The following is a 13,109-nucleotide window of genomic DNA, read 5'->3' as shown; positions in this document are numbered from 1 at the left end:
GGTATTAGCAGATCTGTGGAGTGTCCAGTAGAAAAAGCTCTGGGAGCAGAGGCCTGGTTTTGTCCTCTTAACCCCACCCCCCCCCCCTCCATGTTCTGTCTCCACACACTTCGCTGAGTCAGACGTGGCACTCTTCTTCTCCCTGTCTCTGACCCAGGTAGTGTCAGTGTCTGAGTATCAGCGGCGGGTCGATGCGCTAAACAGCGAAGACCTGCGCTCTCTCTGCAGACGTCTCCAGGTGCAGAGTCCCCCCCCCCACCTCCCCCACCCCAAAGCCTGCCCTCGGTTCACCTCCCGTCCCCCTTCCCTCGCCTGTGGTAGTGCCCTAGTGCCCTGCTCTGGGGCAGCGTACCCGCTCACATGCCCGCTGCTGCTCCACGCACCAGTAACTTTCAAAAGGAACCAGTCAGACACAAAAAATGAAGCTACTGCAGAAAATTCCATGTTTTTTTAAGCAGAGTCCGTGAAGGTGAAATTCAGCGGAAAGGCGAGTGGAGCTGCACTCAGCCCTTAATGGTTTCCTAGTTTGGCAGGGCTCGGGAGGTCTTAGAAATGCATAACAAAAGTCCCCCTCCCCCCCGCCTCAAGTAAATTTATTGCTCCGTCAAAAAAAGTGGAATTCTCTGTCCTCCCCTTCTGCCAACATCTCATAAACTAGGCTGCCATTACTGTGCCCCCTAGTGGTGGGAATGGGTGCTGCATTCTCATGGGTTTTATTACTGTGGGTGTGGGTGTGGGTGGGGGTGGGGGGGGGGCGCATAGCTGTTTGGCCCGTGCCGCAGGATCTTTCACTGAAGACAATGCAGCTAATTCAAAGAGGACAGGGTAACTGGAGAGCACATTCAGAGCATGGTGCACAGAGCACCACTGTGCGAGCCTGCTGTTGGGCTGGAGAAAGTGTAGACCTAGCTTGAGAGTCCCACTCACTCAGAAATGTAACCGGTAGATTTGTTCCGATAGCGACCAGGTCAACGTGTTTGTTCTGCCCTACCTTCGGTCAACACTCTCTGCCTGCTGTGCCCACAGCCTGAGATTCCCTAAGCAGCGTTGACTATGTCAGACAGATGCGATACAATTCTCAACAGCATGGAATTTACGCAAACATCCAAGAGTAAGCATTTAAACATAAGCCTGTTCAAATTCAAACCAAATTTGTAATCTAACCTCGCACATTGATTGGTTAATGTAAATGTAGCTGACGTGCCTATTTACACATATCTTGGATATTTGCCATTGTTTGCAGTGTCATTCATTCTCCCCTATCCAAAATTCACTTTTTCCTCCTGTACTAAGTATGAAGCCTAACTTCAGCCTGCTCTGACCAGTTGATGGAAAGAGACAGTGAGTACTGTAATGCAGGAACTTGCACGTTACTGGCCAGTTTTTCCACCATATCTAAAGATTGAATGTTTAGCATCTGGGTTGTGAAAAGTTGTACATAACTTTGATTTATGTTTTTATGGATCAAATTTTTTTTTTACTGACAATTGAACTCAAGTGGCCTCAAGTTGAGGTGCTACCATGCAATCCGGGACCATACGAATGTTGGTGCAACAATCATTTGAAAAATGTAAAAAGTTCCATTGGTTATATACATGACATTTAAAAACCTTAAAGAGTTCACTAACATTTCCACCTTCCTGAGAATGCAGCATGGCCTACAAAGCCAAAATAATAATGAACTTTTTGAGGTTTATTACTTCTGTCACAAATTGTACTCTTTCTCACAATCCAGTGCTGATGTTTGAGCTGTAACCTCATTATCAGGAAATCGATAGTGTGCCCTTCCAACCCCCGCCCTCACCCAAACTCCTCTCCCGAATTGTCGTTTGGGAAGCCCTCCTCCTCAGTGTTGCTCTTCCGCACCTTTAGATCAGCACCAAGGAGGAGGTGGGCTCCAGCCTCGGGCCCGCCGTGAGGACGGAGCCGGAGCCGGAGACACTGCGGCCCAACCTCAGCGAGCCCAGCGACCTCCTCCAGCCGGAGCAGATAGAGAAGGTACAGTCTGGGCTCCTGTGGGGCCATCCTGGGGGACAGAGCCGGGGTCACCTGAGCGGGGTTCACACACAGGCCCGGGGGAACCCCCGAAAGCTTTAAGATTCTCCTCCGATACCACGGCCTTTCAGCAACGGGCACAACAGCGCATTCAGTTTGGTTGGATGAACACCAGCACAGATACAAAATTCATGAGAGGCACAATCACAACAAGTGTCTCTTTATAGAACAGTGTTATAATTAGCGTGTTACCATACACAATTCCAAGAGGAATGGGACACAGTAAAGCACTGGCGCTTGGGTCTGTTCTGGGACATCCACCTGTGATGTAACGGCATGGAACAGTGCTGTAAAAATGTGTGAAACAAGTCGCCGGTTCTAAACCATACTGATGGTCATTCCTCTTACAATTCCAATCAGTCTGCGTTGCCATTGAGGAAGAATGCTGTTCTGTTGATGCCTATGTACACTCTGTGTTATATAATTCATGCAATCTAGTCTGGAATACCTGTTATTAGACCGTAGGAAGATCAGGATCTGTTTTAAGACATGCAGCAGATCTGAACACATCTTTTGGCTGTGCAGTTTGTTTGCGCGTGTGTGTGTGTGTGTGTGTGTGTGTGCGTGTGTGTGTTTGTGCGTGTGCGTGCATGTCTTCTTGCATTTGGGTCGACATGGTCATGTTGAAAGGGTTTATGGGATAGCCAGCACTCCCGGAGTCGGGTCCCCATTGCTCAGTGACCTGCATGTCCTTGTGTCCCACTCTTTTAAAGCTGGCCAAAAACCTCCCGCCCAGAACCGTGGGATACCCCTGGACTCTGGCATTCAGCACGTATAAGCACGGCATGAGCCTGAAGACCCTGTACCGAGCCATGCAAGACCAGGACTCGCCCATGCTCTTAGTGGTCAGAGACGGTGATGGACAGGTGAGAGGCCCCGCCCCCTCCCGATAGGATTCCAGTTATTTAGTGCTGCTTCACCTTCAAGATTTATTGTTTTATTTTTAAAAAAATGTTTTGGCTCTTTTATGTTTCCTGCAGTTGTTTGGGGCCTTGGCGTCTGAGCCTTTTAAAGTCAGCGATGGATTTTACGGCACAGGAGAGACCTTCCTCTTCACCTTCTGCCCAGAGTTTGAGGTACAGGGGCAGCGTGTGACTCAGCAGTGCCTGCAGAGAGACAGGCAATCCTCTGTAATGCTAGGGAGGGAGGGAGACTATGTATAAATAACGCCATTGTTACGATTGTAGATATTAACTGGGAGTAAGTTTTGTTCGGAGAAGGGGTCATTGTCACAGAGGTTACATTCTGAGTTTAGATCTCCCAAAGGTATGGAGTGCTAGACGTGTAGAGAGTCCAGACTACCTTTTGTTTAATCTACTTATCAAACATTCAATTCTTTCTTGAGAATTATAAATTGAATTGTGTGAAGTTACACAGTCATAGTGTTATGCATATAGAAACTTACAGTGAAATTATTGTGTTTTAGTATAAATGAATGTATCTAAATTATGGAGAATGTGTGCAATATCTACACTCTGAAATGTAATATTATTTTGCACATCTTTTGCAAATGTTCGGCTGTCTAATGCTGTCTGCTATCTAATACATTGCAGTGCCCTTGCCATAACCTCCATCATCTTTTCAGGTGTTCAAGTGGACAGGTGACAATATGTTTTTCATCAAGGGAGACATGGACTCATTAGCGTTTGGTGGTGGGGGGTGAGCATCTCAGTGTGGTGATAATTGAGTGACTGCTGACACAGAATGCATTTCCTGAGACACTGTGACAAGAGCACATTCACACTGGCTTATGGATTTTGAGTTTGAGTTCAATTTAATATCAAGTGGAAAGTTCAAACAAATTCAAACAAGCATTTTGTTCAGTTTTTTAAACGAGTAATTCTGCAAAGATCTTTGGTCCGTGCACTCCTGAAATAACAAGTGACAAGGGAAATTTAAAGTTTCTGTTTTTAATTATTCACAAGAGTTAATTATCATGCGCTTGTTTTTGAACTTCCAAGCGCATTTTGATGCCTCTTTCGATATAATTAGGTTTATCCAGGTTATTTTTAAAGTTGTTATGAGAAGTTCTGATAAATTGTAGAATCAATTGACCATTTTAATTGTTATGATGTAGGTAAAGGTTTTTGTTATCTAGTTAATATGAATGTGCAATGTCCAATTTCAACTCCCTGCACCCCAAGAAGAAATACCAGCTAAAAACATCAAATATTTTCAGGTTATATGTTGCAAAACCAAATTCAGTCCTTCCTGGTTGATGTTTGAAATTTAAATATTGTGCGTTGTCACTGAGATTACAAAAGTTATAAAGTAGGCAAAACTCTTGCATGTCACAGGTTGAGTGAACAACATCTAATTCTAACCAGAACTGTTTCACCTTTCTCAAACCTTTCGGTTAACGCTTGAACTTTTCTTCCCTTCTTAGGGGTGAATTTGGTCTCTGGCTGGACGGAGACCTGTACCATGGCAGGAGCCACTCGTGCAAAACGTTCAACAATTCGATTCTGTCCAAAAAGGAGGACTTCACAGTGCAGGACATTGAGATCTGGTCGTTCGAATAGCGCCCTCCTGCGAAGAGAGCAGAGACTTCTCATTGGTTCCCAGGAAGCCTGTTACAAAGGCGTAGCGCCATTACCCCACCCGCCTGTCTGTTACCACGGCGCCCAATGCAGAGCTTGTGTGTGTGAAACGACTGACTGTCTGTTACCACGGCGCCCAATGCAGAGCTTGTGTGTGTGAAACGACTGACTGTCTGTTACCACTGCGCCCAATGCAGAGCTTGTGTGTGTGAAACGGCTGACTGTCTGTTACCACGGCGCCCAATGCAGAGCTTGTGTGTGTGAAACGGCTGACTGTCTGTTACCACTGCGTCCAATGCAGAGCTTGTGTGTGTGAAGCGGCTGACTGTCTTTTACCACTGCGCCCAATGCAGAGCCTGTGTGTGTGTGTGTGTGTGTGTGAAACGACTGTCTGTGTGTGTTAGTAAAGTTGTGTGCAGCTTGCGCAAGGAAGTGAGGAGAGCAGAAACCTTGGAGAAGAGCAGGCACGTTGAAATTCACTCTAGGTGTAATCAGAAGTAGTCAGAAAAGATCTGCAGTGCCCCCCATAGGTACTGCACTGTGATCCGAACGCAACTCTGATGGGATTTAACATTGATACAAAAAGCACACGCTCATTCTACCACAGAGGAAGAGTTTTTTTTATTTTTTATTAATTTTTTTTTTTTATAAAAGGAAACGAAAGCGAACGAACGCGAGGAGGTTGCACAATGCGACTGGATCACTACAGGATACCGACAGGAAGCACTCTTGGCAGCGCATTTGACGAAAGAGCCAGGGTTACACAGGGACAGCTCCCTCCGACGCAGCGCATAACGTTTGTATTATAGACCCCGTCGTTCTCCATCAGCGTATCGTCGTATGTCTTTAAAGCACAATGGCTATAAACGGAGTGCCCCTAACCGTGATGTTCTGTTCACTGGGTGTACGTGTGAGTCGAGCTTAACGCTGGCCTCGCCGGGGTCAGAAGCTCCGTGTTATTCTTTGTAGGCAGTAACGTGTTGCAATAGATTTGTCCAGTAATATGCAAATTATTTTCACGTGACCTCACACGCGGGCCGCCTGTAGCCCCCGAAGTGAACCGCAAAAAGCTTTTCCCTGGGTATATTGGAAAAGCTGAATATGTCAGTCAATGTTTTACATGAATTATATATTTATATATACGATATAGTACAAATTATAATGAATTATATATTTGGCTGTTGTGTGACAGTGATTTTTTTTTTCATGCTGATATTTCAGCTATTACAAATACATAATGTATATTATTCTGTAAATGGTTTAAATAGATTGTTCTTCTATAAATATAAACATATATAAATTATGAAGTGCGGATTGGCGGGTTGCTGCTGATAGCACTTTAATCTAGCTAGTGTGAAATAAGGCCGGGGTTCATTTTCATCGGCTGTGTGCAGGTAGATTGTGGCCCAGTCATAGCGCCCTTCATGTAAGATGTATTTAGGCTATAACTAGGTTATGAATGACATGCAGCGCTAAGCTGATGCAGTTGGGCCCGGCCTGTTTAGCTCAGTGGTAGCTGTTCAGCGGTCCGTTTAGATCCCGTTAAAGATGTTGATTGTTTGTAGTACATTTGCTGCTGCTGCCGGAGTTTAAAAAGGGCAAATGTAAGGCTGTGTATTACGACGGGGGAGAAGGGCACAGGCCGTTTCCTCCGTGTCGTCTGTTCGGCGGCGTGACTTCGCGAGAGCGGCGGAGGACGCGAAGCCGTAAACGCCGTGTCCGAGGAGCTGGGCCTTGCCCCGGTCTTCCGAGGCAGGGCTCTGCTCGAGTCGCTAACAGCAGGAAGACGCCAGATTACAGCGTAACTGTGATGTGTAAATAACAATAAAATGAATGTCATTACAACAGTCGGCTGTGTCATTTGGAGTTTTTTAAATCTTAATTTTGAAATAAATTTAAAATTAACTAGGCTACTATTTGGAAGTGTACTTGGGATTCCTTTAGAAGTATAAGAATACAAAAATATATAAGGCTGAAGGAATCATAATCAGTGTTGAAAGAAAGGACTTTTGTCTGGTATTCTCAAGCAGCTCGAGATAAGGCCTTGTTCCCTGTGATAGTGAATAGATTGGTTACGTCACAGGTCATGTTTGTCATTTTATGCATTTCAACCAAGATTTGTTTCAGTGTGTTAGAATAACTGGAGCTGATCTATTAGTTGCAAACCATATGTCAGGAGAGGGGCTTTTGTGGAGAAACAGAAATATGGCTTGGCAAAATGGCAGTGGAGAGCTAGTGCTCCCTGGTGGTCAGTTGTTGCAAAGCTTTCTGTACATAGCACCATAAGGCCAAATATTGAATCTCTTCTGAAGATTATAGCGCATATTCCAAACAACAAATAAACATGTAGTCCAGAAGCTTCATCTCCTTGGTCACACAGACCGATAATCATCATTATCATGACCAGCGGCATCAGTATCACTGTGTCTGGGTGTGGTCGTGTTTTTGAATAACTGAATAACTCTTTGAATGGGGAAATAAAGTGAATGAATAGGGGACTGATACAGTCCATTAGGTTCAGAAAACAAAGTTGTGCCACAACAGTGTTCTTTTTTGCGCACTTTAATTGCTTTATTGTATAATGTTACTAATGTAACTTGCAAAACATTCTACATCACAGTTGTAAATAAAATATATTTATTTCAAGATATAAAAAATAAGTTACAGAACCCATATTAGGCAATAACAAAACTGAAGGTCATGAAGGCTATTTAAGACACATTTCTACTAACCCAATATGGCTGTTTGTCTGCTGTGTGCATGTGAATCAGTAGCACTGTGTGTCAGCCAACCACGAACATACTGTAGGTTGGCTCAGGGTCCCTTGGAATTTGAGTGACAACGTCTAGTATAAAATATCATAACCAGAAAGACTCCTTCAATTCTTAGCCTCAGCTGGGTAGCATATACATGATCGTATGCTATTGGCTCATGATAAATCTGGTGTCAGTTAAATGTCAAATGGCCACACAGAGGTGATTCGTACAGCAGGCATGCAGCTAAGATGGATCAGTGGAAACATGGCTAATGCTGAAGGTGTAGAACTAGCATACAGCACGGCTATTTCCCTAAATTCTCCACTTTCATGACAGTCTGACACGGACTAAATGTACAGTAGATACATCATAACGGCATGTCCAGGAACAGACTGTTACAGTACGGTCTAAGATGCATTCAGCACATTTAGTTATAACAAAATTATAACTCATGACAGTCTGAAACCAAGACAAAACATTTGATGCCAAGCATATGATTAAAATGGCTTGGCATCAAATACAGTCTATTCTAACATGGTATAAACCCAGGATTGTGTAAACATTTCGACCTGTCACTAACACAGCATTCATAAACAATATTCACCCTTAATTTGGCGTGCTCCTGTCCTCAGTAAGCACTGCTATACACAACACAAACATGTAAGTGGTTGTGCATGCTTATGTAAGCTTAATAATCGGCTTATCATATTATAAGCATTGTTTGCGCTTGGAGCATGTTTGTGTTTATGAATGAAAACAACAGTATTCTCGCTAAAACGACTGAAGGTGCTGTTTACACACAAAGGCTACAGTATTAGAAAGCTAAACAAACATCTGAAAGACTCAGATAGAGGTGAGAAATGTACCCCAGCACCAAGCAGAATGACTAGAAATAACCTGGTCATGTGACTGATGCTACTCTGTGAACTAACGGCATACCCGCAACCCTGCTACTGTATCTTGTTGAGAGGCCAACGGCAACCACGACTCAGAAAAGAATCTGTCCATCACACAATCTCTCCATTTAGCTTTCCATGTGGTACACCACTCGATGTTCTTCTACGCTAAAAGGAGAAAAGAACAAAAGATAATGATCATTCTTACTGCGTCATTACATTTGTCATTACACAAGTGTCTAAACGCACCTGCTGCTTTAAAATATATCTAAAAATGAATAGTTGTTGTGTGACACAGGTAAGACTGCATGAAATGCCACAATTCTGAATATCTCGTCTCGATGACGTAACATTAAGAGATGCTTATCAATAGGCCTCATATTGGTTCATTATTAGTGAGCATTTTCGAAAAATTGAATAGAATTTATGTTCTGTATTCAATAATATATACAAAAAAGTTTTAAAAGTTAATGTGTATGACTTCTGTATATCTAGGATTATCAAAATAGATGTAGTGGAAGAGATGGGGAATCAACGTCAGATTTTCACCTCACCTTGTCTTCGTCTTCTCCAGATGAGCACAGATATTATTAGCAGAACCACGAACACACAGGGTAAAACAATTAAGCCAATATGCTTGGAAGACAGTCCAGCACTAGAAGGGTCTGCAAAGCAAGGCAGGGAACTTTAAAATACAGCACAGCCTTCAATATTCACAGATCCCATTGGAGATTACATCTACAAAACCCCCCAGTACAAACTGCACCACCAGACCAGGCTCTTTAAACAGACAATGATCGTGCATATTTATATGCAGTGTTCTCAATCTTGGCTTGCCAGATACTTTATTTCCCACTTTTTAAAAAATTTTTTAAATCGGCTGCAGTAACATACTTGCTGAAAGCATGCTGTGCAGCACTCATCTTGCAGTGGAAGTATCACGCAGACTGTCAATTAAAAGCTCTTCACTAGTATTTGCCACCATGAATGCCTATCTGCGCGCTGTGATCATACTCCCGCAATGATAAAAGTAACAGAACGCCATCGGCAGTGGCGGTTCCCTTCCTCTCACCCCATTGGACACGCAGGGGCTCCAGGAGGCTGCTGTGGTCCACGCGGCATGTGTACTTGCGTTGGTCATCAGCGGGGACGTCCACGGACTTTTGCACTTGGTAGGTGAAGTCATGGTTGGGCAGGACGTCAGTGGACAACATGTTTTCTGAGACGGTCTCCCCGTCCCGTTCCCAGTTCACCGAGATCTCCCTCGGGTAGAACCCAGTCACCAAGCAGACGAGGACCAGCCCCGATCCACTTCTGGACCTGATGGCAACCTCAGGGCGTTCTGTGTGAACATTCAATCAGGAGTCAAAACGGACTGCAGGCTTCGTATTCCTAAATCACCTGAAAAGCAGGAGTGCTGATCTAGGATCAGCCAAGCCTTCTAGCTCATACAGGATATGGTTGAAAAATGCCATGAGAGTTCTCAGTTCATTCAGCCAGTTGGTGACAGATAAGTTTAGGGGAGGGGAGGCGTGAAATCATTGCTTAGGAATATCCAGCAAACTCTGAAATCTAAATAGAAAGAACATGTGTTCCATGTATGCCATCAACTTCTTGTCTTTCTGCTGAATGCTTTATAAATAGCATCTTGTGCTTGACCGAAAATTGCGTGTCTTATTTCACTGACGTGAAGGGGAAGTCCTGGCTTGCATTTTCTCTTAAAGTGACACAAGGAGGAAGCCGATTAGGCCCACCTGTTATTCGATGGTGACATGATGTAATCATTTGGCCAACTGGCTTAATGTTGGTTTCTCTAAGGGAGTATAGTAAGACCGCAGCGCCACCCCCACCCTTAGCATACATTCCATATATGATTTGTTTGATCCTTCAATTAAGGTTTACCTTTTCTGTTGATAATGGCTTTGCTGTGCTCGTAAAATTTCTTCAATCTTGGGACGCAGTCTTGCTTTATATACATCAGATTGTTGCGGTTCCAGATCTTGAAGCCATCCAGAATGTCCTTGTACCCCATGGCTTGTGGGTGGTAGGTGTTCCAGCTGACACTCTCCTGGTCCAACGTGAGACTGTGTTCCCCCCCGACAGAGAAATGGTACAGTCCCCGCTGGTTTCCTGCTTCATCTAGTTTGCAACCGTAGATCAACTGCAGGATCGGAACTGATAGACAATATCCACACTGAGGATGTGATTATATTATGAAATTACATTATAAAAATGAAATGGTAATTGCCATTCTTGTTCTTTTTATATTCATGATAAATTTATACATCTGCCAAGGTATGTTTCCACAGTGCAAAAACACACGTTGCTGCAAAGTGTGAAAATGAACAGCACCATTTCAGGGTCTGAATCTAATATTTATTTGGGTGAATATTCGCCACATTTTCTTGTTGTATCTGAGAATATGTGTACTGCTGCCTTTCATGGCCAGATTTCTAACCTCAATGGGACTAACCTGGTTAAATGAAAATGAATGACAGATGAAACGTACCATTCACTCCTAACGTTGTGTTCGCATCTCTCACGAAACGTTTGAAGAAACCAGTTTTGAAAATGGTGCAGTCCTCAAGGGCCTTCCAGACAGAGGAGAGGGAGCCGTGATGCTTCAGTGGACTAGATAATGCCATTGAGTTGCTCTGGTAGTGGAAAACCTTCAGGTCATCAAGCATGCCATAAGAGGTGTACTCTGGCAAGAATCTGTGCCCAGGGGCGAAGGTCACAAAGATCACCAAACTGTGGTTGCCTGCCAATAAGGAAAGTGAAATGAGTACATTCTGAAGCTCTTCTGTACACTGAATAGCAGTAGTGCTAAGGTTCATCTTATAATCTTGATCAGGGTGTAGAATTAATAACCTGAGTGCTGATAGCTTGCTTATGTGCTCAGCGTTTAGTGAACTCAAAGGGGTTTGAGAGGGGCCTGTAATGCTGTGCACTGTTACTGTTATCAAAATAAATATGTACATATAATATCTAGAGTCAAATATTTACATACATAATGTGTATAACTGATGAGTTATGTTTCATACAAGCCCCAGACAGAACAAGTGCCAGGGAAGATTTTTAGCTAAGTGAATCTGGCTTGTGACCAAAATGCTGCTGGATCAAATTTACTTGTGTGTCACAGCCCGTGGACCCCTGAGAGAGGAACTTTACTAGCCTAATTGAAAATATCCTTTACAAATGAAGCAACGTGAAAATAAATGTTAAATTGTTAAACTAAGAATCATTTTTAACGAACAAAAGGGGTGGGGGAAAAACCTTTACCTGTATAGTCACTGGCCTCCAATACAGCCAGGATCCAAGTCAACAGGACAAAAACCTGTTGGTTTAAAAATAAATCCCAAAAAGAACAATAAGAGCTCAATTATTCCGGAGTTAACAGTTTAGTGCAATGACACGTAAAGCACTTCTGCTTTTTGTGTGTTCTGACAGTATCCTTTGACCTGATTTGTTTCATATGGAATTTTCCATGGTGAAACCCTCTGCATAGTAAAATGTTTGTGTTAATTCAAATCTAACCAATATTAGACCAAGAGCACATGTGCTCTATCAGAGTAAAATGTACGCTGTAAGAGTTCATTTAACAATTAACATTTTGAAATGTGTGGGGGGGGAAACGCCAAGACCTAACACAATGTTAAATATGTATCCAAATAGTGAGCATATCATTGATGCATTCATTGTAGGACGGAGTGTGGCACAGTGGGTAAGGAACTGCGCTTGTAACCGAAAGGTTGTAGGTTCGAATCCCGGGTAAGGACACTGCCGTTGTACCCTTGAGCAAGGTACTTAACCTGCATTGCTTCAGTATATATCCAGCTGTATAAATGGATACAATGTAAAGTGCTAAGTAAAAGTTGTGTGAGTCGCTCTGGATAAGAGCGTCTGCTAAATGCCTGTAATGTAATGTAATGTAATGTAATGGTCGTGCATCAAGACGTTGACTATACTTAGTTTCACACAAAATTACCCGATTCGAGTCGAACCAATGATAAATAATCCAATACAATACAAAATACAAAGCTTGCAAAATCATATAGATATAAATGTATTAATAAATATAAATGTAGGCTATCACTAATTTGAATTATTTGGACCGTACACTCGCGCACTTGAATGGCAGAGCCGCAGACTACTAATCAAGACAGAATTAAGCGTCTACTACATGTACCCTACCTTAAACTCTACCACACGTAGAACACCGTGTTGCGCAATAACAGTTACGACTGTAAAGGAAGAATATTACTCTCACACATATATTCATACACATCATTTTCATAACTCACCTTCGGGACCTCCATGATCGATTTCTGCGTGTGAAATGGAAGTTCTGTTTCTCCGAATGGTAAAGCAGCTTACTTCTTGGTTTCGGTTCCAACGCGCTTCCTGTCACGCTTCCCACATAGCCATTCAGAGGCGTTCCGGGAATATCTCGTACAATGTCATTAGAGTCGATGAACCGGATTTTTATATTTTTACCACTGTGAACTGAAACAAAGATATTATCTACATAACAACGATGAGAATATCCAATGCGTAAATTACTTAGAATTGGAGTAAATGTAACGTTACAGTGGATATACAGTGGATAGAGTACGATGGATATTAAAATTATTTTGTTTTTTTTCTCTCTGTTGTTACGATGACATCCTTGCCATGCTGCTGTGAGTCAAACTCTGCCAGGGAGTCAGATTTCGGCACACCACGGGCGTGGTCTTAAGTCAAGAGAACACGAAAGAAAGACAGGTGTTGACAGATGTTTTTATCATCTATGATCGGGTTGCATTGGGTTTGATTTAGCCTTCAAAAATTTTGCACGGTGTAGCTGGTCGTTAGGACAGTGC

General features: G+C 43.1%; 2 protein-coding genes across 5 annotated transcripts in view; one reads left to right on the top strand and one right to left on the bottom strand.

The window, feature by feature from the left end:
* Positions 1–6,443, top strand: part of LOC118232716 (oxidation resistance protein 1-like) — a 105,492-nt gene extending 99,049 nt beyond the window's left edge. For 2 of the 4 annotated variants that reach the window (XM_035427770.1, XM_035427773.1), the window contains 6 exons: positions 158–238; positions 1,873–1,998; positions 2,769–2,921; positions 3,036–3,131; positions 3,641–3,714; positions 4,442–6,443. In XM_035427770.1, the coding sequence (XP_035283661.1) occupies positions 158–238; positions 1,873–1,998; positions 2,769–2,921; positions 3,036–3,131; positions 3,641–3,714; positions 4,442–4,577 (666 nt within the window). In that variant the 3' untranslated portion in view covers positions 4,578–6,443. The remainder of the gene's footprint in view (positions 1–157; positions 239–1,872; positions 1,999–2,768; positions 2,922–3,035; positions 3,132–3,640; positions 3,715–4,441) is intronic. The other 2 variants (XM_035427771.1, XM_035427772.1) reach the window with 2 other exon arrangements.
* A 696-nt stretch (positions 6,444–7,139) lies between these two features.
* LOC118232718 (zinc-alpha-2-glycoprotein-like) lies at positions 7,140–13,109 on the bottom strand. Its single transcript, XM_035427774.1, has 7 exons — positions 12,552–13,109; positions 11,530–11,584; positions 10,757–11,008; positions 10,150–10,422; positions 9,320–9,589; positions 8,802–8,912; positions 7,140–8,415 (listed from the first exon to the last, which is right to left on the bottom strand). The coding sequence occupies exons 1-7, from the start codon at positions 12,564–12,566 to the stop codon at positions 8,411–8,413; spliced, it is 981 nt and encodes a 326-aa protein (XP_035283665.1). The 5' UTR covers positions 12,567–13,109; the 3' UTR covers positions 7,140–8,410.

Source organism: Anguilla anguilla, chromosome 8 (genome assembly GCF_013347855.1).
Source record: "Anguilla anguilla isolate fAngAng1 chromosome 8, fAngAng1.pri, whole genome shotgun sequence".
Classification (NCBI taxonomy): Eukaryota; Metazoa; Chordata; class Actinopteri; order Anguilliformes; family Anguillidae; genus Anguilla; species Anguilla anguilla.
The sequence above is the reverse complement of the archived record's forward strand: the minus strand, read 5'-3'. Positions and strand labels throughout refer to the sequence as shown.